Source organism: Pangasianodon hypophthalmus, chromosome 4, assembly GCF_027358585.1.
Source record: "Pangasianodon hypophthalmus isolate fPanHyp1 chromosome 4, fPanHyp1.pri, whole genome shotgun sequence".
NCBI lineage: Eukaryota > Metazoa > Chordata > Actinopteri > Siluriformes > Pangasiidae > Pangasianodon > Pangasianodon hypophthalmus.
The window spans coordinates 5,320,747-5,346,226 of NC_069713.1; the positions used below are offsets into that span (position 1 = coordinate 5,320,747).

Here is a 25,480-nt window from a genome sequence, read left to right on the forward strand (position 1 = left end):
GAGACTGACAGATATAGAGTCCATGCCTCCTTCACTGAGACTGACAGGTAAAGAGGCCACGCCTCCTTCACTTAAACTGACAGATATAGAGTCCATGCCTCCTTCACTGAGACTGACAGGTAAAGAGGCCACGCCTCCTTCACTTAAACTGACAGATATAGAGTCCATGCCTCCTTCACTGAGACTGACAGGTAAAGAGGCCACGCCTCCTTCACTTAAACTGACAGATATAGAGTCCATGCCTCCTTCACTGAGACTGACAGATACAGAGGCCACGCCTCCTTCACTGAGACTGACAGATATAGAGTCCATGCCTCCTTCACTGAGACTGACAGATACAGAGGCCACGCCTCCTTCACTGAGACTGACAGATATAGAGTCCATGCCTCCTTCACTGAGACTGACAGATACAGAGACCACGCCTCCTTCACTGAGACTGACAGATACAGAGGCCACGCCTCCTTCACTGGAAGTGACAGACAGAGGCCACGCCTCCTTCACTGAGACTGACACATAAACCACACCTCCTTCACTTAGACTGACACAGGGGCCACGCCTCCTTCACTGAGACTGACACAGGGGCCACGCCCCCTTCACTGAGACTGACAGAGATGCCGTGCATCCTTCATCGAGACTGACAGGCACAGAGGCCACGCCCCCTTCACTGGAAGTGACAGACAGAGGCCACGCCTCCTTCACTGAGAATGACACAGAGGCCACGCCTCCTTCACTGAGAATGACAGGCACAGAGGCCAACTTTTCCCTGATATTTGAGTCAGTGCATCAGTGTAATAAATATATAATCTGAATAAACTAAATCTGATTCGACTCTGAATCGAGCAGGAAAGCAGGAAAAAGCAGGACCACCACCTCAGTAGCACAGGCTGTAGATGCTAACATGTTTTGATGTAATGTTTGTGCATGATTTGATATCCTCGAGCTGTGCACTGAGCAGTCCGTGTGTACCTGTGTGTACTTCTCTCTCTGCCCACTATAGGAAATGCCTCTCATCCATGAATGCCTTCTATCTCCATAGCAACTGTTGCTCTCTGACAGGAAACCATGAAAGAGATGACTCAGACTCACTCAGACTTACCACACAAACACATTCAGCATCAAAAACACGACTTGATGGTGAACAATCAGGCATCTGAAACCTATGCTAAGAATATGCACCAACTAATAATTTCTCCTTCTCCATGTAGCTTCAGTAAATAGGAATCACTGCGTGTTTCAATGTGAGTAGCTTTTCTCTTCACGTATAAACATTAGCAGGAACTGTAAACACATGGAGAAGCCAGATGGCTGACACAGATGTACTTTTTGACTGGCACACATTAATATTCCCTGTCTCCTAACAGCTGTTAAATCATCTTCACAGTAAAGGAACAGCCCAGATATTAAATTTTATCAACTTGAAACATAACTAGTTCAACCTGAACATGGGTGTGTTAGTGTGCTTTGACATATGCAGTGTTAAGTGTGTTTGAATGAAACCTTGGTGTGTTCTCCCTCTGGGAGGAATACAGTGATCTATCTATCTATCTATCTATCTATCTATCTATCTTTCACCTTGCTGTGGAGGAAGTGAAAAACGTGGGGTTTTTGTGGACGAGTTGCAAAAGTGAGTCACGAGGTACAAAGTGAGCCAAAAGACAGAGCTGTAGAACTGCAAATATGCCATGTCTTCTTGAGATTTGCAACAACAATCAAAGACAGAAAAACACTGGATGCAATATGTAAAGTGATTTTAATCAGTTCCATGTTCTCCATGCTCAGGGGATTTTTGTGATTTCTACACACACACTCATAAATTACAACATTTTAACAAGGACATTTTCAGCCATACTAGACGCTTTTTCTTTCTTCTGTTCTTTAAATTATGTTCCGTTTGAAACCAAACCAAATAGCAAACGAACTAAAAGAATCAATTTCAATTCTTTGATTCCGACTCAGCAAAAACTGACTAAGCCAGCTGCATGGTGTCTGTGTTGAAGAAAAACTTCAGACACAGTCATTTATAAGGCTAAAAATAAATTAAAAACTAATCATCACTCCTTTGTAGTACTTTGTACTAGATCCAAATTAGGGGTGGGCCACACAACTGAAATATCATACCACGATTCTCGAAGCCATTTCGACGACACAATATGTATATACTTTCATCTAATGTATACTGACATAAATGCAACACTGAAAAAGAAAGAGAAAAATTCTTTTAAAATGTTACAGTTTTATAAGTTCAGTACAAAATTCTAACATCAACTCAGCCTCTTCCAAACAGTTTGCAATTATTAAAAAAGACATATCTCACAAAGGTGTATTGTGAAATAATTATCATGAAATCGATATTATATCGTCATATTGCCCAGTTCTAATCCAAATTATTTTAACAGTCTTTCTTTCAGTTTTTTTAATAGAAAGTTGCATAGAAAATCTCTGGATGAGCCTAGAGGTGTGGGTCAGACCTTTAATCTGGTGGGATACAACAAATGTGTGAGTGGGAGGTTTATTCACTTCATGTGGGCGTGAGCAGCCGGTCAGTTATGAACCTTCACGTTCAAGCCACGCCCACTTCCAAAGACAGTTATAGATATTCAATTCAGTTTTATTTATATAGCACTTTTTAAATTAAATGTATCCCTCATGATCGAGCCAGAAGCGAAGGTGGCAAGGGAAAACTCCCTGAGAAGAAATGAGGAAGAACTCTTGAGACTCAAAAGGGAACCCATCCTCATCTGGGTGACACCGGATAGTGCAATTATAAATAATTACCCCTCTTTAACTATATACTATATAGTCAAAAAGGGCAATTGTGTAACCAGGAACTTATGAGCAACTAATAAATATGAGCATCAGAGTTGTTTCTGAATTCATTATAGTTTTAACTTGGAGTCTATTTTGTTGAGGTTATCAACTATTCAATGATGGAGACTTGAGTGTAAAACAGTCCTAAGGCTATCCAAGGAAGAACATCCACAGCCATCCTTATGGTTACAATGCGGATATGAAATTTTGGACCAGTAAATAGATACGGTGTCATTGCGTTACACCCCTAGTCTCTTTCTAGCTTTTATTGTTGTCCATATCAACACGATTCTAACTTCCTCTATGATTTACAGTAAGTCCAGAACATGAGCGATGACTAAGAAAGTTCGAAGTCTCTCATCCTTGTGGTCCGGGTTTGCTTCGGGGCGGTAGTCGTGCCTGGAGAACCGCTGATGCTGGATGAATTCCACGCTCACACTTGTAACACAGCTTACTGTTTGGAAACAGAAACATCAGAGGGCCGTGCTGCTAATTAGGGTGAGAAGGTGACACTAATGTATTCCACGCTGGACATTTGGGCAGCATAATGAGCAGACAGGCGTCTACTCTGCTTCTCCCTGGCATGAGAAAAGAGCTCCTCATTAAGTCTGGGTGGAGTGCTTGGTTTTCATTAGGCTGAATATCTTTTTGATGTTAAAGGAGATCTTTTATTGCATATTTCCTCTGCGTATCTCAAACTGAAGTTCTTTCTTGTTGTCTCCTAATCTGTAATGACGAGTACAAATTACTTCTTTGCAGTACAGAGTTCTGGTGATTCACCTCACGGCGGTGGAGAGGTCAGTGAGCTCCAGTGCCAGAGCTTGTCCTCCTGAACTGAGCCGCCTCTTGCCAAACTCCGCTATCCGGAGGGCTACTTGTTCATTCCCGCCCATCTGCTGCCATCTGTCCAGTTCTCCTGCCATCACAGTGCTGCTGTCTCATTTGAAGTTGGCCAGCATTCTTCATGTAATAGGGTGATGGGATTTTCTCAGTGGGAGCTGGATTCCACCCAGTAGAAGCAGATCATTGCTCATTTTCTCTTCGCAATGGTTCAAAAAAATCCATCAGGAACTCTGCGGTAAACATATGGAGTTCTGCTGTTTGAATTATTGAAGTTAAAATGCTTGGTGAAGTTAAAATGCATGGCTTATTGGATTATTCACTTCACCGTCATTCATTCATTCATTCATTCGAGTGCAGAGAAGGATGTATACATACAGAAATATGCTGATACGCTGACTTAGCCTCTACATTTTATTGACCAGTGCAGACTTGGCTTGGCCTGGCAGAGTGGGATTTATTTATGACTCCCATCCTGCTTTCTTCCACTATATCTCTTTACTATCACGAAGATGATACAGGATCTTACACAAATGATGACATGTAGGAATGTAGGAATCAAGTGCATAAATGCAGAGCATGTTTTCAGCCCTACAAGCCCCTGAGGCAATTTTATGTTGTTTTTCCTTCATTCAATTATGTGCAGCGTGAAAAATAAACCAAATAACCAAAAGTATCAATTTCAGCAAACAGATTAATCCTACTACGATCACACTTCTACATTAGTACTATCACGTTAGATGATAGTACGTATAGTAGAATGATACACAAGAAAACTAATTATAACGTTTGGTTTAAGGTAGGACACGTGTGTATACTCAGCATGTTCTTTATTAGGGACAATCCAGACATTACAATCATAATCATACTCCATTACAAGTGTCGTTAGACCATCGGACAGGATTAAGCAGGGTTAATCAGGGAAAGATCTAAACCAGGAAACACAGAAACACAACAGAAACAACAATACAGGCTTCGGAAAATATAAGTGAAACTCTGAGGGTTTAAATACACAAACTAATCAAGAGACAACAAGAAACTGGTGAGGACAATCAGGGAAACAAAGCAATGACAAGACGGGCAGAGAGAAAACTCTGGCAACGTTTTGAAGTTAAGTGGCCAACTCGTGGTGCTTGTCGCCGTTGGAGCTGTTACTCGAAGGGGATAGTTGTGACACAAGTACTAAAAAATACACATAATTTTATATGTGTTTAAATTCAGTGATGGAAACTCGACTCCTGGAGAGTTATGTGTCAATGTTTAGATTTTATTTTGAACTTTAATTTGACAAATCAGAGTTGGGGATTCATGTGAAGCTTGTCCAAATCAGGTGTGTTAGTTTACAGGTACTAGTGGTACCATTGTGCAGGAGCAGGACTGGACACTTAGGTTTGGGATCAGGAGCTTAACTCAGGTCAAGTCACTTCTCTATACTTGATGTTTCTGTTCACCTTTATATTCTACTTGGGTTAGAATAGCCAGTTTTTTTTTCCCTCCCCAAATGATATTTCTGGCATTAATCTGTATTATCCCCTACATCTTATTTCCACTCATACACACACGTACGCCACCTGGAGCGTCCCCAAGCATGTGAAGGTCCTATGAATGTCTGTTCCTACATTTACTGTGCATACGTAACCAATCGCATTCATTTAGGGTATTTTCAAAGAATTTTTCCCGTCGTATTGCTACATTGCTTCAGGAAGACATTTATCGCTAAAAAGTGAACAGAACAGGAACTTTCTGCCATCCTGCTTCTTGCAGGTTTAATATCAAGGCTCAAAAGTCACACAGCGTAGCAGATTAAGGGTTTTATAGCCGTATTAACACCTCTGTGATGCAGTTCAGCAGCAGGTTATTGTTGTTTGGCTGGATTCTTTACTCCTCATTGTCTGTAATGGTTCTGATTGCTGCCTGAATTTCTAACAATCTTATAAGTGGTGTGAGATGGCCTGCAGTTAGTTTCGGATTAAACCCCAGAGCCGTGTGATGTCTGATTGATTTATATTACTGTGTTCACTGAGCCTTAGTGTTGGATGGAGGCTAACAGAGCATGAAAGGGCCCTGATGCCATATGTTCCCTCTGAGCTTTCTCAGCCTGCTGATGAGACGCTGGACTTGTGTGTGAATGTTGCGGACGGCCACAACATTCATACAGCTAGTTATATGTATTATGAGTAACTATTTAGATCACTGTCTGAGTAATTGATCCACATGCTAGAGTGGGTGAGTACCTGCATGAGGTATTCAGAGTTCCTGGCATGTGTTAAGAGCTGTGAGGGAACAAAACGTGGCTCACTGGCGTTGGAAACACCGGTCTGAACAAAAGAAATTCAACTGAGCTAGCGGTAACAATAATTAAGGACCTTAATTAGGCTACTTAAAGCAGATATACTGCTAATTGTAGAATGGCTTGAAATGCTAAGAGTGCCACAAATGCTCACAAGTGAATAAATCCAAGGGCTTTTTGCTTTTGTTTTGTTTTCTGTTTTAATGAGATGAGCTCTCCACCTCCATCCAATTTTACTTGGGTACTTTTCAGAGGCCTGTTTGTTGTGTTGCTGCATCCTGTTATTATATTGGTAATGTACACTGGAGACACTGTAAATGTATGCTTTCTGACACGGGAAAGTCTTCAGGACAGAGGAGTTTTTAACTCTTTGCAGTTTCTCAGTAATATGACAAGCTGCACTTTTTCATCTTCAAGAGAGAAAAAAAAGATTGATGAGGGAAGGACTGTTTATAGCTGCTATATAACTTAAGCGATAACAGGAAGTAACTTGTTTCATTATTCATTTTAAGTATAAACTGATAAAACACGACGTTGTTCAATTCAATTCAATTTTATTTGTACAGCGCTTTTAACAGTGGACATTGTCACAAAGCAGCTTTACAGAAATAAATGGATTCACAAAAAATATATTGTAAATATGTGAATTTATCCCTAATGAGCAAGACAGAGGCGACAGTTCTGTACAGACGTTATTCTGTAATTTTTTTTTTATTGTAAAAGTTGGCAAATTGCCATGGTAAATGAGGAATGAAAGACTTTGAGGTGTGCTCGTATAGGAAAATAATCAACTTCAAGGTGGTAACATTAACTCCGCTTCATCACACCATCCGGTTGTTGACTATTTTCCTACAGCAGCATGCTCCCAAGTGCAATTCAATTCAATTTTATTTGTGTAGCGCGTTTAACAATGGACATTGTCACAAAGCAGCTTTACAGAAATAAATAGATCAAATTAAATTAAATCAAAATACATTGTAAATATGTGAATTTATCCCTAATGAGCGAGCCAGAGGTGATGGTGGTGAGGAAAAACTCCCTGAGACATCATGACGAAGAAACCTTGAGAGGAACCAGACTCAGAAGTGAACTCATCCTCATCTGGGTGCTAATGGATAGTGCAGTTATAAAATAAATCATAAAAAAATAAATAAATAATGCAATTGTGCAACCAGTAAATTCATTAGAGTTTTCACATGAAGTCCACTGATGGAGACCTGAGTGCAAAACTGTCTTTTATTCTTTACATAATTATTATATAAATCAGCTCTTATCATTCATTTGGATTTACAATTTTTTTTTCCTCCAAAGGGATTAAACACCAAGGTAGTGGTATTGAAAGAAAAAAAGACAAAGAAAAAAAAGCCACACAACTGATTTTTACAGCTCGTGAATGTGCCGAGTCTAACCTGCATTGTGTGTTTGTGTTTCAATAGGACAAAAAAAAATGAACCATGATGAAATCCACTCACAAAGACCCACAACATTCAGTAAGGAAGTGGAGAACAATCATACAGATTAAAGCAGGGTTTACTGGAGTGCTTACATTTTTACTGTGTGTGTGTGTTTTTTTTTTTTTTACTCATTTATCCAAAGTGACTTACAATTCAGACAGGAGACAGGATACAGCTGAGCAGATGAGGGTTAAGGGGCTTGCTCGAGGGCGCAGCAGTGGCAGCTTGGCTGTGCTCACACTCCCCTCATCAGCTCTTTCAGCACATGACCGAGTTATTTTGCATTTAGTCATTTAGCAGATCAACAGTCAGGCTGATCAGCCGAGGGTTAAGGGCCTTGCTCAAGGGCCAAACAGTAACAGCTTGCTGGTGCCAAGATTCAAATCCTCGACCAGCCAATCAGTAGTGCGGAACGCTTATCGACTGAGCCGCTGCTGCCAGATAATTCCTCTTGCAGGATGTGGGGTTGCTCTTGGCTGCTCTCTCTTTAACCTGCATTTATCTGGGCAGTTTTTTCACCCCTTACAGCAAAGAACTCCATGTTCTGATCAGAAATACTGAATTGTATATGGTATTTCTATACACTAGCGTGGCATTAAACACACATGAGGAATCTTTCCGAGGTTTCTGTAGTCTGAAGCATTTTTAAACAGTGTTTGCACTCCTGAGATTCGTTTTTTTCTTTTTCTGGTTCTTCTTCTACATGATGGCAGTGTAGGAGATCTTATCATTCTTTTCACAGCATGAGACACATCATACTTTTTATCCGTTTGTAGTTACGTCACATGGAAGTCAACGAACCAATCTAGATCCTGTTATTACTTACGTTATAGCAGCGATAAACGATCGTTCTCTCACCAGCCTCTCTTTTTTTTCTCTCTCTCTTAATTAAGAAGACAAAAAAATGCAACTTGTCATGGTTTTGAGAAACCACAAATCTCCTCTGTCCTGAAGATGTCGGAAAAAGTTACAGCTTTACCTCTGTCTGTGACAAAGCACTGATAGTGGAGACTCCTTCCATCAATATTAAATACACAATTTAGTGTAATTAAAAAATATTACAGAAAATATAACCAATGATATCAATGAATACACAAGTTTTTTTTTTTTTTTTAAATCCGTTTATGTGGAGCGCCCGCCGTATAAGTCCCTATGAATGAGCTGTTACTATAGAAACGATAACGTATTAGAATGTATTTATGTAAACCTGTAATTTGAAAGCTGCATTACTGACAGAAAATGAATCAACACCCAATCAGAATCCAGAATTCAACAGCGCTGTGGTGTAAGAGTTGCTTCGTCCTGCTTTATGAACCCCTCTCTCTCTCTCTCTCTCTCTCTCTCTCTCTCTCTCTCTCTCTCTCTCTCTTTTTTTCTCACCCAGGTCAGAACCGTAGCGAGCAGGCTCTGATAAAGCGCTTCAGAGGTGATGGAGTGCGCTACAAAGCCAAGCTGATTGGGATTGACGACGTGTCTGCGGCACGTGGAGATAAACTCTGCCAGGACTCCATGATGAAGCTGAAGGTACGGCTCGGTGAAGAGAAAGCGTTAATAAGAGAACGAATGAGGTGTGGAACAGGAACGCTGGAGTTTCACCATTTTAACCCTGGACATGTTCATGTTCATGTTCATGTGCGAGCGTTCAAATTAAAATCCACCGTTTCTACAGGTCATGACTTTAAATCCCTCCTCTCTGATGATCTCCTAGAGACAAAAAGAAGTCTATAAATTACAAGTCGGTGTTACAGACGTGACGCACAAGTGCCGTAGTGCTCTGAGAGAGAGCTTTGACATTTAAGTGAGTGTTTGATACTGCCTACGCCACATCACGCCCGCAGAACCATGCTGTTAATGGATGCGTTCGTGTGGAAAGAGCTGCTACTACAATAGCGCTAATCCACAGGCAGCTCGTCAAATGACGGCTGAAATTAATTCTTCCACGCTTTGTTCCTCTGTCAGACTTCAGCCACGCTCTGACAGGTCAGCTCATTAATGACAGCTCAGCTTGATCATATACACACCCCACAGATCAAGTGTGTCTGTGTGAGTGGTTTAAAACATTAAAGCTTTTTGCTTCTGAATGACCTGTTCCTGTTTTCATACCGCAAGATGATTCGTTTTTGCTTTGCTGAAGTTTCACAGAATAATGTCACCCCGAAAGCTTTGAATTGTCTAGCTGATAAGCTAATAACCACTGTGGTGCTTCTGGGAAGCAGAGCTGCCAATTTACAGACAATAATAGAGGCATAGTGGAATATGTGATGTGTAACTTAAGCAACACTTATAACTCACTAATGAGCAGGAGCGGCTGGTGTCGATGTGTTAGCAGAGCTAAGCTTCACTCTGTCTTTCGAAGATAAAAAGACATCAATATAAAGTTTCATTTTTGGCATCCACGTTCACGCCCACGTCAGCTTATACGAAACTTTATTCTTTATCATATGTGGTGTTCAGAGGAAACACGCTATAAATCCAGTAGAGCTTTACAAACTTGCAAAAATGCAGCTGCCTGTCTGTCTTTACGTGTGTGTGTGTGTGTGTGTGTGAGTGTGTGAGTGATAGTTTGTCCCACATCATGTTTATTCTACCATTGACGAGACCTCATGATATAATGCGTTGCTCAACACTATTACTTTGTCGAGCTATTAATTTAATATCACAACCAGCCATCACTGCTAATGAGTGACACTTTCCTTTTTCTGACTTTGTTCACTTGTTCTTTATCCTCCATCTTTTTTTATACTTCCCTCACAGGGTATTGCTGCTTCGGCTCGATCGAAAGGAGAGCACAAGCAGCGCGTTTTCTTAACCGTCTCCTTCAACGGCATTAAGATCTACGACGAGAGATCCGGGGTGAGTCTGGACTGCTTTCACACTGGCAGAGATGGAGTCTTTATTCAGTCCTTTCTCAAATCCGTCAGAATGCATTACAAAGATTTCTATATAAACGCTTAGAAAGCTCTTGGAACAGGTTGTGAGTGATCAAGCTATTTTATCGATTACGATCGCTGTTTCCTGAGGGGTAAGGGCGTTCTGCTTACTGAGCTGGGATCTTTTTCCGAGCTGATTCAGACCTGAGTCACTGCTACTGCCCAACTTTATTAAACTAGTGTTCGTTGATGTACAAATTGAAACTAGTTTTCAGATCTTTTTACTTTTGTATAGATAGACATCTAATCAGAGTGAAGTTTATTCGCTCTGTAGGAAAATCACATGAATTGTAGAGTAGAGGTGCCAACATTTACAGTTAACCCGTAGCATTTATAACTGTTGCTACGATGATACAGGAGACACCTGAAAACTACTTTCCTGCTAAAGCAGAAGTTAGACCAAACGCAAATAAAAGCCAATTTACTGAATGGGAAAGGACATGAAAGACGTGCATTTGTTTCTGATAGCAGTTACTTTCTATTTGTGCCAACTTTATCTCTATAAATTTGACCTGTGGATTTGTGAACCGTCCAGAGTGCACAGTCTGGCTTTCTTGTTTTCTATTGGCTCACTAGACAGGTAAAAATAATATACAGTACTGTGCGAAAGTCTTAGACCCCCTATTTTTTTTTAGTACAAACTTTGTTATAGATGTTTATTTTCTGACTTCTACATTATTGATTCAGTACGAAAACATTTTAGATTCCAAACATTAGTTTTCCAGCACAGAATGAAACGTTACAGAAAAATGTTTGTATGTCAGTAAAGAAAGCAGCAGATTCCATAAGAGACACTTTTCAGATAAAAACATAATGAAGGCTGCTGGGTTTCGCTGCAGAAATAAGAAGCGAGTCGACAGTCAAAGTCTCCAGAAGAACTGTGGCTGCTTCTGCAAGATGCTCAGTAACACTTCCAGCTCATTTCCTTATGAAACTGCACACACTGCACCTGAGATACTGTTTTTATTTTTAAAGTGAAGGATCGTCACACCAAATATTGACTTTGTTTCATTTATTACTGTTTACTGCTCTTTATAGTATTTTCTTTCTAATGGAGAAACATTTAATTTCATTACTTTTGAAGGCATCTTTACTCTACAGCATTTCTTTGCATGTGCCTAAGACTTTTGGTACTCAGTACTGTAGATGCTACTAAACATTTGCTAACTATGTGTGAATTGTGTGTTTGGTAATAAAAGTAATAGCAGACCACATTGTTTATTGGACACATTGTGTCGATTGTTCGTCATTAAAGAAAGAGATCATGTTAATCATAAAAGTTAAGGGTTGTTCAGATGGCTTCCTAAAGGGATTCTACTCTGAAGAATGTGTTGAGGTGCTAGACAGACCCGCTGCTCTTGCCGTGTTAATATCTAATGCAGGATTGTGGTAATGTGATGAACTATAGATTTTAGGGTAACCTTTATATTAGTTAACTAAACTTTTAGTAGATGGTGGATAAAAACTGATCTGTATACAAATTACAGAGTGAGCAGTGTAGTGGTTAACACTGGGAGTTAATCCAATACTTAAAAAAATTAAGCAGCAGACAAGAAGACAAGGTTTTTGCTTGAATTCTGGCTGGTCTGAAAGGGTTAATAAAAGTTAATTAAACCCCACATGGATATGATCATGAATTATGTATGAGATATAGTCACGCTTAAAGAAGTGTTTAGAAACACCTCATTTAGGCTTTAAAATATTAATCTGGATTTGAGGCTCGCTGGACTGAGTCCAGTTTCATTAACAGTAATGATGGCTTCCCTCGCTAGGACGAGACTCTGCGGCTCTCTCTTAGCATGATGTACTGCTTTCCTTCTCCACGCTGACAGCCACATAGCTCAGACCTGCTTGCATCCTCATTAATCACAGTTAATTAGCCCAAACGCCAGCTTTTTTTTCTCTCTCCGTTAAGTGTTAGCCATCATTATAGTCATCAGTAAAAACACTAATTTAATGCTGGTCGTTTCACCGTGAATGGTGTCGTAATGGACAGTTTCATCCCACAGGTATTACAGCATCACCATTCTGTGCATGAAATCTCCTACATCGCCAAAGACACCAGAGACCACCGTGCCTTCGGCTACGTCTGCGGGAAAGAGGGAAACCACAAGTTTGTGGCCATCAAGACAGTCCATTCAGTGAGCTTTGACTTGTTTTTCTTTACTAATAGAATTTCTTCTTTTTTAAAGCCCTTAGCCATTTCATCCAAAATAACAGTGTTCATTTTTTCAAGGTGTTTTTTTTTTTTTTTTTTTTTTTTTTTCTTGGGTGGGGAATTGAGCTACTGATGTCTCATTGTTAGCGGGGGGTTTTGTCGGTTCTTTAGGACTGGGTCATGCCTGAAGTGATAAAAAAAAAAATCACTTCAGGCGTGTTTGTTGCGCAGTCTCAGTGCACTATGTGCTCCAGATCTGTGTTTTACAGCTGTGTGCTGTTTTTTTCTTCTAGTATCAGCCATACAGTACATCTGTCCATTCACCTTCAGGGTGGTAATAGTAACTCTGTATCATCACACCACTGTGCCCATTGATTATTTTCCTATAACACCAAAACACTGTTTTATTCCTTCTTTATTCTGGACAAGCCTGTATTTAAAGGCAATGCATAAAACCTAACCATGGTTCATGTGTACCAAACTAGCTGGTGCATTCAGTTGACTAGAAAACATTTTGTCAACTGTATTTTCAACAAAAGCCTGTCTTTATGAGAGGCTTTAAAAAGGAAGCGGGTAAAAAAAAAATCCACAGGAGCATATCAACATGGACATGGAACAGTTATAGGTTAAACATGCTTTTACAGGTGACTCTTCCAGATTAATAATTAAACAGAAGAAAGCGATGGATGACATTTGACCTTGACTTAATTACATGAAGGATAGAGGATTGAACTCTAAAGAACTTGTTAAAGACTTTACAGAATAAAGACTCTTCTGAGATGTACTGCAAAACACTAAAATGGTATTTAGAGAAAAAAAAGCATAACATATAAAGATGGTCCCTTTGGCACGATGCTCTCATCCATGGTCTGATTCTTTTCGGTAGGCAGAGCCTTTGATTCTGGAGCTGCGTGACCTCTTTACACTGATCTATGACCTGAAGCAGAGGGATGAAGGGGAGAAGAAGGCACAAAAAGCAAAGCACTGCGAGCAGGCTGTTTATCAGGTGCAGACGAAGCATTTCATTTAAAGGGTGCTTCACTCAACCATGCTATATAACCATAATGACTGGAAAAACCTTAAATGTCAGTGAGGATGTCTAGCTTCAATATTATAGAGGCTTACTTCTTCTGAGAACAAATGTTCTTAAAGCTTCTGCTTTAGAATCCACCTTCTTATCCCAATGTGTTCCACAGACGATTCTCGAGGACGACACTGATGACCCAGTGTATCAGGTAAGCGCAGTCTTTTGCTACACAGCCTAAGATTACATCGAACTGAATCAGAGACACCCAACTGCAGCACTGCACAGTTCAGTGTTTTCCCTACCAAATCATCTCGAGAGCCCAAACTATGCAGTGGTGTGCTCTTCCAGGACTGGAGCTGGTTCCCTTCATTTTCAGCATTTTCCATGTTTTAAGTAGATTATTAATCCATATAACTCCACCATTCCGCTATACTTACTGTGTTTTAATTAGACACAGTAGTTGAATTTTCCTGATGCTTATACTATTCTGTGTGTAACCATGTATTGGTAAAAGCTGGAAAGAGTCAGCCAATGCACTTTGACCTTTACTCTTGAAACCCTAAGTGATCTTTCACTCAAACTGAACACAGACAACCGTGACTTCTTTTTCATACCTTAAATGTAGTTCTCACAGACACTCTGCAAATGTTAGTTTCTCTCAAGAAATATCCTATTTATCTGCATGCTCAATTTCTTTAAGGAATATTCATGTGAACAGGGTTAATATAATTTCCTATGTGTCATTATTTTAGTTGTCTTTATAAGAAGAATAATTCAGCTTAATTCAGTATAGAGAAGTTAATTGTCCTAGAACTTGGACAGTCTGGTCCCCCAAGTATTGTTCTTCTCTGGACAATCTGGTCCCCGAGGTATTGTTCTTCTCCCAACCAGAGATAAAACTGGATTATATGGAGTACAAGGTGTTTGGCCCAGCACTCTGTATGGCCTGCCATGTCATCTACATATGCTGCAGCACAGTGGTGGTGGTGCCTCAGGACAAAGTTCTAAAGCTTTTGAAATGTCACACCATGGAGGGTGAAATGGATAGTCTGGTAGTGCTCTAGACTGCTCGTCGACTTGCTGTCTCCTGGACCAGCACCGAGATGAATCAAGGCTTCCCCATGTGCTCAGTTCCTCAAATTATTTTAGCTACCAAAATTCATTACAAAGCCTGGTCCTGGCTGGGTATTCACATTGCCACATCTTGTAGCAAGAAGCCTGTGAAGAACTGGGGCACCTCCCCGACAGCAAGCAGCGCATAGGAGGGCTGCCACCATCCATAATCTGATGAGTCTGATTGATACATTAGACAAGCATATCCATCTCATGTGCAGAAGTTTTACCTGGAGGAGCCCATGCAGGTTTGCCATCAGAGGGGGAACAGCTCCTTGACTCCTTGTATTTGGAGGTGGCCAAACCTCAAAGCCAAAGGCAAAAGCAGCACTTCAGGACAGCACGTAGCATAGTCCAGTACCACCACAATATACTCATTTCCCCCTCACCACCTCCAACAGTGATTTAACCAGCTCAGTGTTAATATGTGCGATCAAAGGGTTTCTAAACTATTGGAAGTGTTGTGAGTAGAGCTGGCATTGTTGGCCGTTGTGGGGTTTTGGTGATCTCACTCTGGGGTGTCTTCATAATGCTTGTACATCTGCATTGGCTACCTGGGAGTGTTTAGTGGCTTACACTGGGCTGGACAATAAGTCAACGTCTGGACCTGCCACCATTTTTGTGGGACTCATGGAGGAGAGCATGGAGGAAACCATCCATTGCCGTGTAGGCCCAGACCTAGTATTGAGGGACGGCAGTGGTGAGTGTCAGGCCCGAATATAGCCAGATATTAATGACAGGCTTCTTGCACTTTCTGTGACCTTTCTTGACCCTCAGCATCATGTTAGGGTATGTTTTGACGTCAGCAGGCTCTGAGCAGGCTCTGCCCCATCTGTCACAGTTCTTGACTATATTCTCACTGACCTCTAAACAGATCTGTGAGTGAATTTGAACATGCTTCCAACTCTTACATAATTGTTGCTGCTGTATGGACATTTCTACAAAGTCTGTTACAGTACACTAGAGGATCTACTTTGAGTATGTAACAGAGTAATGCACACAGAGGAGAACCAACTACCACAAATAAACCAACTCCATGAAGAGTACCAACTCAGAGAACCAAGGAAATGATAGTCAGTTATATCCCAGGAGTTTTTTTGTTATGTGGAAGTAAGGAAAGTTTAGAGTAGGTGTCAGCTCATTGCCAGTTGTTATTTTGGTGAAGAGGCCCTTGCACATTCTACCATGGCTTCTGGCTATAATGTTTCACCAAGTCTAAATTTAAACTCACTGCCAAGTCCAGGAACCACTGCTGTGTCGATGTTTCCAGGAGGTGTTACACAAGAGTGATAGCTAGTTGAGTGCCAAAAGGAGTAGGGGAAAATGTATACCCTTTTTATTCAAGAATGATTCCACTCTCAGGTTCTTAGGACTGCTTTTTTATTTTGTTTTGCTTTGCTTACTGGCAGTGGTATCACTGTCCGTTGTCCTGAGTGTGTTTTGCCTCATTTCCAGGTGGAAGTGCTATCCAGTTTATGAACAAAATTTGAACTATACTTTGAATTGAATCACTTCTAATATAAAAATCTGCTTTTATACTTTGGGCCATGCCTCCTACACAATTGTGATGTGGAAGTAAGGATGTGATACCATCATTTACTGGCCACTAGCACTGATTTTTAGCTATGTTACTTTTTATTTTAAATTTTATTTTCTCCCACAGTTTAGTCTTGCATATTCTCAACCAAAGACTTTCTGTCCCCTATCACACCACAACTACCAATCAGGAAGGGTGAGTGCTAACACGTACTTCTTCAGAGACACTGTGGAGAGAATTTTTTGGGGACTACTTTTTTTTTTTTTAATAAGCTATGTTGCCAGGTTGCTAGGCAAGAGAGGGTAAATAAAAGGGTGTATAAAATAAAACATTTATGAAAGTCTTTCTGAGATGAGTCTTTAGCCCTGTAGGTAGTCTCTGATCTGATGAGCTGCCTTCAGCTAAATGATGTACATAAATGCATGTGAGTGGCTGCAACAAGCTGCAACAGAGGATCTGCTACAGAAGTCATAATGGTTCATGTTTTCAAAACTAGAGTCTCTGAGTGACAGAGTTTTTTCACTTTATATATTTATTAGCTATAGTATTTTTCAAGTATTCTGTTTGGGCCACTCAAATACTAGGCTGGGTCTGCCAGTTGACAAACCCTGGTCTACTACATTTGGCGTATGAGGTAAAAATTGTGCTTGTGGATAAACTCTCCCTTTATAGCTATTATAAAAACGTGTTCATGGCAATGAAGTGCTTTTCTTGTGGCAGACCATAAGGTTACTCATTCCAGCATGTTGGCTTGTGCCTTCCCAATGTTAAATTATATCTGACCGGTTACCTGTGTGGCCCCACCCACTCTTCTCTCCTTCTCTCACTCTCTCTTTTCCTGCTGTAGTACATTGTGTTTGAAGCTGGTCACGAGCCGCTCCACGGCCCCCAATCAGAGGAGAGCATTTACCAGGTATTATGCTAAGTCCCACCCCTTTTACCCCTGTCTAGCCCACTTTTATAGTCATAGTGGTGTAGAGGAGAGCTCTAATTTACTGTAGTGAGGCAGATTGTAAAATATAACGTGGGAATGAAAATGAATGAGACAGTTTATATGTTTTTAAAAATAAAGACAGAGCTGTGGTTTAATTGATCTGTTATGACTTTTAGGTCCCAACGAGCCAGCAGAAAGAAGGGGTCTATGATGTTCCAAAACGCCATTTTATGACTGTAGGTGCTTGTATTGTATCGTCAGCCTTCCCCATTTCTAAAGTCCCTCCAACAAACCTCTCTCCAAAGATCTTGGCTAACTGAACACTCTTTCAGTTCCATTCAATAGAAACAGGAACATATATTATCTTTCAGTCCACCGCAGACTACAGCACTGCAGAATAACAGATTTTCCCTCAGTCATGGCAAACCCAATCTAACTCACCAGCTCAACTGAAATACTGGTTTAACTCAAGCGTCGAGCTCTTCATGTTTGATTCACAAGAGTTTAGATAAGGGAAAACGCTAAACTGTGTGCTGCTGTGGTCCTCCAGGACTGCACATTCATTACACTGCCTTCTTATCTCAAAGACTTGCAGTAAAGAGATGACTTTTATTTCATTTTATTTATTTGCTTTTCTGGGCTCATGAGAGGTTTGGTGTTGGGACTCCGTGTCTCCGTGTGATTGCACTGCATGCCATTAGCTGTGGCTGAGGGGTTTAGAAAAAGAAAGAAAAAAGCTCCAATCACCATTTAAATATGTGCCTCATAAAAAGTATCAATATTCACTGCCATTAGCAGTCTTTCATCATATCCAGTTCATACCGAAACTTTATCCCAAAAACATTTTCAAATCTTGAAGACCAGTGAAAGGAGCTTTGCTACATCAGTTGAATGAATTCATTAATCTCTCCATTTCACAAAGTGTTACTGCATGTCTGTTTATTCAATTGGAGCTTTTTGAGTGCTTGGAATTTCCAGATGTTCGGCAGTTTCCCTCCTTCAATCTCTTTCCATCACTAAAACGCTTAAATCAAAATATATCAATTCTTGTATCAGTCCAAACATCCCAGGTCCCAGAGGACCTGAATCAGGGATGGACAACCCACTAGCATTTGTTTTTCATTCTTCACTCATTCAACAACAAGAGGAAGACAATCTCTACTCCCTATTGGCTTTCGCAAAGAAAACTTCATTTGATTTGTTTGCTTGAACACAAGACTTTGGTTGCTTTATATTGGTTCTGTGGTGTTTTGTGATGCCTTGCTAGCTGCAGTAGTTCTCAAAATGTCATAAATATTATTTTTTACATTTCCCTGAAAAAGAAAACATGGTTCTGTAAAATGTTGACCAGAATTTTTGGACCACATACTACTTAACTTTATGGAGAGGAATTGTAGTTATGCTGCTAGTTATGAGAGGTTTGGTGAAATAGGAGGCTCCAAGACTAAAGTTGACTTGCCTACAAACCCTAATGATTGTGTGTGGTGTGATTCTATAGTGCTTGCTTTGTTTCCCTTCATTTATAAATGTCTCATCCCAGGGAAGCTGCTACCATCTACTGTATATTCTGGAGTTACTGTATATGCTACTGTATATGCTATTGTTACTGTATATTCTATAGTATATGCTGTAGTTACTGTATATTCTATAGTATATGCTGTAGTTACTGTATATTCTATAGTATATGCTATTGTTACTGTATGTGCTATAGTTAGATGTTTAACAATGAACACTCCAACAACGAAATCCAACATGCCATCACTAATTAACGCTCTAATACATGAGCATATATTCTCAGTCATGTATAAATCTAACTTTTCCCTTTCTTTCCATCTCATTTGCTTCCATGTTGGACTTCCTCCAGAACATCAGTCAGTTTGAACTGTTCGGTGACATGGCCACTCCTCCAGACATTGTATCTGTAAGTGAATCTCAGCACAACCCGCACGACCAGCACGATTATGAATAAAGGCAAAGAAATAACTCTGCTGTGTGTTGGTTGACCGCGATGGTTCTACCTGGAGCTTTCACTTTTTAAGTGCAGAATTTAGAGCGATCCAAAAGTCTGTAATTATAACGCAAGAATACTCGGCACTAATACGTGTTTGCTTTTATTGTCAGATCGTCTCTGCTAAGAACCCAGGGAAAAGCTACAGTAAATGTGCAAATTACCCAAGGTGCCTTAATTAACTAAAAAAACAGAGAGGAGAGACAGGAAATAGCTAGCAAAGACAGAAAGACAGACAGATACTAATATCAATGTTAAACTTTAATGTAAGTGCTTAATGTAGCTAAAACAAAAGCTTAGTTCCAGCGTTAAGTGCCTCAAATAGCTAAACTAAAATAAAGATTATGGGGATATAGTAAAGCTAAAGTAAGAAGCCAAAAGCTGGTACGGATCACAAATAGGCAGTATTTCCTCCTAAAGTTCAAAATAGTTTAGACTAACTTTGCATTTACAGTTTCCTTGCTCTCAGGCAAAGACCTGAGCAAGTGAAGGATAATAACCTTAAACTCCAGGGTCTTACAGTTAGTGCCTCAGTTAGCTAAGGCTGTAGTTGTAAAAACAAACAGAAACACACAAAATACACAAAGAGTCAATGCCAGATAAAGTTAGGATGTATTAGCCAGATAATTGTACATACAAACTAGCAAAGCAGAATAACCTGCTAGCTTATAGCTCAACAATCTGCTAGCTTAGCCCACATTACAGTCATCCTGAGCCTGTGATTAAAATTTAAAACGTTTAAAATATCTTACCATATCTGTTAAACTTTTACCCCATATATATATATATATATATATGAAAAGTCAAAATGAAGTAATGAATGAAAGTAAATTATCACCACTTCAAAACAACTCACCTCACAGGAAGTGACATTAGAGGACGTGCAACTAGGATCAAGCTTATAGAACCTGGTATTCCGAGGCATTCTGCAATCTCGTTTGACTCATTTGACGGGAAGTTCAATTCAATTCAATTTTATTTGTATAGCGCTTTTAACAATGGACATTGTCACAATGCAGCTTTTACAGAAATAAATGGATTTACAAAAAAAAAAAAAAAAAAAGATATATTGTAAATATGTGAATTTATTCCTGTGAATTTCTCCATAATGAGCAAGCCAGAGGCGACGGTGGCAAGGAAAAACTCCCCGAGATGATATGAGGAAGAAACTTTGAGAGGAACCAGACTCAAAAGGGAACTCATCCTCATCTGGATGCAACGGATAGTGCGATTATAAATAAATCCCTTCTATTGTTGTGTACTATATGGACAAATAGTGCAATTGTGCAACGAATAATTTCATCACAGTTTTTGCAAGAAGTCCAGTGGGTTAAAATCTATCCACTGTCCACTGATTGAGTCCTGAGTACGAAGCTGCTCATGGCAACAACCTCTAATGGTTAAGCACAATGTACTTTGCATGCAGAGTGCAAGCAGGGACTCCGGCAAGACTAGCTATGACAGCATAACTAAAAGGGAGAGCCAGAAGCTAACACAGACATGAGGGCACCCTGGGACATAAGGCAGCCAGCCACTCCACCGTCGGGAAGTGACATCACAGGAAGTGGCAATAAAGTTAAACTTACAGCATGTGGTACTCCACACGAAGCTGCTCATGGCAACTGCAGCCCCAAAGCCACTACAGCAATCGCAGTCCTAAGCCATTAAAGTACAGCTCCCCATATGTGATCCCCAAGCCATCTCCACAGCCCCCAGGTGGCACCATCCCCAGCAATCCAAACAGTTCTTCAGGCAGTCCATATGGGGCCACCCCCAGCAGCAGCGAGCGAACTCAACCGATGAGAACTCCAACCAGAAGTAGGGCATGAGGATGGGTCAAGCAGCGAGGAGGAGCAGAAGGTGCATCAGGATGGATCAGGCAGCGAGGAGGAGCAGAAGGGGTCAGGATCACTGGCATCTCAGGAGTAGCATATGTAGCTTGACAGAGAGTGAGGGAGAGAGAGAGATGGAGAGACAGGGAGAGATTGTTAGGTGAGCTTTTGTCCTCTAATGGTTAAGCACAATGTACTTTGCATGCAGAGTGCAAGCAGGGACTCCGGCAAGACTAGCTATGACAGCATAACTAAAAGGGAGAGCCAGAAGCTAACACAGACATGAGGGCACCCTGGGACACAAGGCAGCCAGCCACTCCACCGTCGGGAAGTGACATCACAGGAAGTGGCAATAAAGTTAAACTTACAGCATGTGGTACTCCAAGGTGGTCTCCCATCCACTTCAAAACAACTCACATCACAGGAAGTGCCAGTGTGACTAAGCTTACTCTGAGATGTCCTCCCGTCACTGTTCTAACCAGGAAATCCAATATGAAATAAAATAAAAATAAGAAAGTTTTAAAGGTTTTATTTCCTGTGGGGTTTTGATAGATTATCTACTGCTCTTGTGCTCTTCTATCAGGTCATTAGTATTGATTATTGTATTGAATTCTAATGAAATGGGCTCTAATGGTCTGATTCGCAGATGCCCGCGTCGCCCGCTAATACTCTGGACCCCGGGCGACGACGACATCAGCGTCACCCTGAGCTCTTCACACACTTCAGCCCCCCTGCCGTGCCTTCAGGTAACACACTCTCCTCACAAGTCTGAAAGTCAAAGGCAAGAGGCACATCATGAAGCTTTACAATAAATTCATAACATTTGATGTGATTGGTATTATTTATTAAATTAAATTTCATAATGAGGGTTTTTATTTATATGTAAGGCATGCTGTTATAGGAAAATAATGATGGGGTGGTGTGATGCGGCCCGATGTGAGACAGAGTTACTGTTATCACCCCAGAGTTGATTATTTTCTAATAAAGTCCTAAAAGTGGTTTTCTCCTCTTAAACCACAGCACTTTGCCCACATCCTGTTTCTTCCTGCTCTCTGTCCTCTTCTTCCTTTCTGTCTGTTCTCTGTCCTGTCTACCTGTCGTCTTTGTCTGTCCCCATTTTGTTCCACATATCTGTTCCATCTCTCTCCATCTGTCCAATCTGCCCCCTCTCTTGGCTTTCCCTTCCTTGTCTTTCGATTCTATCTGTCTCGTCTATCCCCTGTCCGTCCCATTACTTTCCTCATCGTCTCATCCCCCTCTGTCTGGTTTCTTCCTGTCCAACCTTCCCCACAGGCTACATGACGATGGGTGCAGTGCAGGCGGCTCACTGGGCTCAGCAGTCCTTCGCAGCTCCAGCAGCTCCACTGGCGTTTGGTGTTCAGGCTCCTCTGCAGGTTGCTCAGGTTCTTCCTGGAGGGCAGCCAGTGATCTGGGGCCAGGCCAACCTTTTCCACTCTCCCGGCCCAGGCCAACAACAGTGGGCCTTCGTACCAGCCGGCGCCTTATTTCAAGGCCTCGTTCCCTTAGCGGCCATGCGTCCTCGCATGTCTACACCGTCTGCACCATCCTCGACCATCACCAGCCCTCAGCATGCACCTGAATCCAGAGACGCCCCAAGCAGTAACCCCCCGGCAGAGGCACCAGGCTCACACACACAGCCTGCTGACAACAGCGACCCACCCACGGTGATGGGAGGAGCTTCACAGCCTGCTGAGAAGCAGGAAACGGAGGTCTGTAGCGGAGATCTTGATCTCTCCCAGCTGAGTTTGACGCCGGGGTCATCGACATCGCCGTCTACTGCAGAGTCTCGTGAGTAAGACACACAGGAACCGCTTGTAATCTGGGTCAAGCAAATTGCTCCTCATGGACTAATTAACCATAATACAGATTCCCATCATATTTAGAAGAAATCCTCTCTCACTCACACATTACTGATTCTTTCAGAACTAATTATAAACCCTGTAACAAGCACGGCTGAATTGATGTAATGGAAATGAGCCTGTTTGACTTTCCCACAGCTGCTACACCTGCTTCCCAGGAGGGCGACATGACCTTGACCTCAGACCCCTCTAAAGATCTGTCTGTCATGAGAACAGAGAACAATGAGAGCCATCTTAAAGAGCCTTCTCCCACAGGAGGCGCAGAGCAGAGCGTCAGCCAAGATGTGGCAGAGGAATCGGTAATTAGACCTTCATCTGGGTCACATTTTTGACTGTTTTTGCATCTTACTTAATGAAGCACATAAAACTGTTGAACATAATTGTCCGCCAGGCAACTCTGAATAAAAGACTAATAGCCTGGACATTAAATCTGCTGGTCCTGAGCGTCCAGGCTAGTGACTTGTCCAGCCCTGGCTTGACTGAACTGACTCACTTCATATTTTTATATCATTTTTCCATAATATTTTCTATTGATATCATGAGACATTTTCATAAAAAATTTCTCATTTCTGTCCTCTCTTCCTCTCAGTGTTCCAGCTCCCAAATCCCCGGCAGCTGCGAGACGGCAGAACTCAGTCCGACTCCAGACCAATCAGACGCTTAGGAAATCGCAGCTCAGCTCCACCCCCATTCTGGGTCTCTACATTTCTACTGTTCTATTTCCTATCCTTAAGTCTCTTCTTCATTTCTTTATCATTCAGATAGCGCTACAGCAGCCAGAGTGCTGAAACTATAGATACGTACACACTCTCCGGCCACTTTATTAGGTACACCTGCTCATTCTTGCAATTATCCAATCAGCTAATCGTCAACTGTCGAGTCACGGTAAAACTTTGCCCACTGCAGCCTCAGATTCGTGTTCTTCGCTGACAGGAATTGAACCCTAAGCATTTTCCACAGAATATAAATAGCTGATTGTTGATTTGCACAAAGGATATAAAATTATAAAATCAGTGTATAGTATTTCTAATATTACGTTTAAAAAATTGCACTAAGAATAAAACTGTTCAATAAAACCATACAATGTCCCTGTATATTTGAGCTCAAAATCTGACTTATTGCATGCGTTGTTCTTTTTCTACATTAACTTTCATGAAGCGTGCCAAAAATGATCTAGAGCTCCACGACTATAGAAAGGAATAATAATGACACGTGGGGTTTTATTTCGATAATACAGACGATGCTGTATTTAGATCCTCACACGACGGTCGAGCCACTATCACTTTCAACACTCTCTCTCTCTCTGATATTTAAGACGTCATTGGGAAGCTGGGGGTTGATCGATTTTGTGTCAAACTCAGCATTAGTGCGTCGTTAATAAATCTTAGTGGGTTCGTCTCAAAGCTTTGAGCTTTTCTCAGCTCATGGAGGTAAAATATCAGGATTGAAGATTAGACTGTGCTTTTCCGATGTTGTGTTTTTCCATATAAACGTGGTGTCTAATAAACCCCCCTGCTGTCTCTCGGTACTCTCTGAACCCGGTGGGTGTTTTTCTGTTTTTCTCCACATCTGTGTCTGGCTGTAAACAGCTTCACGACACTTTTTTTCTCTGCACTTAGCTTTGAATCATAGCTTTAAAAACCATGAATATGCCAGCGTTTCACTTGTTCCTAATTCCACACGACTCTGGAAAGCTGTGTCTGAAATCCTGAATTTCACACTTAAGGGAGTGAGATTGAACGTTTGAAATGTGAAATTCGATTTTAGAAAATTCTACAATGTCAGTAAACTGCTTTAAAGGGTTTTGCCTCCTTAAACTCATGAGAAGCCATGCTTTAAATCCTACTTCCGAAATTCAAAACAAAGTGGTTCGAAACTGATTATAGAGAAATTGAGATTTCTAATGGAATTGAGATTTCTACAGCTCCATTCAGTAAGCTTGAATTCGAATTAGACATCTTCTTACGTTGTAGATGATAATACTGTATAGAAGACATTATAAATAGGTTTGGAAAGTATTATAGTTCAACCACACTTCACTGGATTTTCAGCAGCCCAGGACTCAAATCTATCCCAATGTTTCAATGAACATTTCTATTTTTCTTTCCCTCCACTCTTCTGTAATTATACTGCACTGCACCAATCCTGTACCAACCTTTTTTCTTCTGTGCTTGTCATGCTAATGCTAATGAAAACAACAGCACATCACTGCCATCTGCTGGTCAGATGTTGCACTGCATCTATTCTTGAGAAGGAGGAAGATTAGCTACACACAATATGATTAGTCTTACATGTGGAGCATGAAAGCTGTGTGTTTGACTAAGCCGTTTGTTCCTGTGTTATTTTTGGTTCTCTAATTCGTCCTTTTATGTCTCACTTTGGTCGGTAGCAGCCAGTTCTGGATGGAGACGCGAAGGAGGAAACCAGGATGCATAAAGCCGGAGTGGGGTGAATAGCTGCCTGCCTTTCTGAGTCTGGAGAATATTTACAGATGAATATGGAGTGCAGTGTTACAGTGGAAAAAAAAAAAGACTCGTCAAGAGAACTCTTGGATCGTTTTCGACTTTAACTGAAACTCTTTGTTGTCATTTTACCTAAAAATCCAAATTATTTTTTGAAAAAAAAGAGATATTTTTGATTGATGTGATGCTCCTGATGGTATATAATGA

The 25,480-nt window shown here is 41.0% G+C and overlaps 1 protein-coding gene across 1 annotated transcript in view; it reads left to right on the top strand.

Moving 5' to 3' along the window:
- dab1b (DAB adaptor protein 1b) overlaps window positions 1-25,480 on the top strand; it is a 41,365-nt gene that overhangs the window by 3,272 nt on the left and 12,613 nt on the right. Inside the window, exons 2-12 of the mRNA XM_034303595.2 lie at window positions 8,777-8,916; window positions 10,147-10,245; window positions 12,332-12,463; window positions 13,367-13,486; window positions 13,677-13,715; window positions 17,005-17,070; window positions 17,268-17,327; window positions 18,956-19,012; window positions 21,578-21,677; window positions 22,225-22,740; window positions 22,950-23,110. Coding sequence (XP_034159486.2) covers window positions 8,777-8,916; window positions 10,147-10,245; window positions 12,332-12,463; window positions 13,367-13,486; window positions 13,677-13,715; window positions 17,005-17,070; window positions 17,268-17,327; window positions 18,956-19,012; window positions 21,578-21,677; window positions 22,225-22,740; window positions 22,950-23,110 — 1,490 coding nt within the window. The remainder of the gene's footprint in view (window positions 1-8,776; window positions 8,917-10,146; window positions 10,246-12,331; window positions 12,464-13,366; window positions 13,487-13,676; window positions 13,716-17,004; window positions 17,071-17,267; window positions 17,328-18,955; window positions 19,013-21,577; window positions 21,678-22,224; window positions 22,741-22,949; window positions 23,111-25,480) is intronic.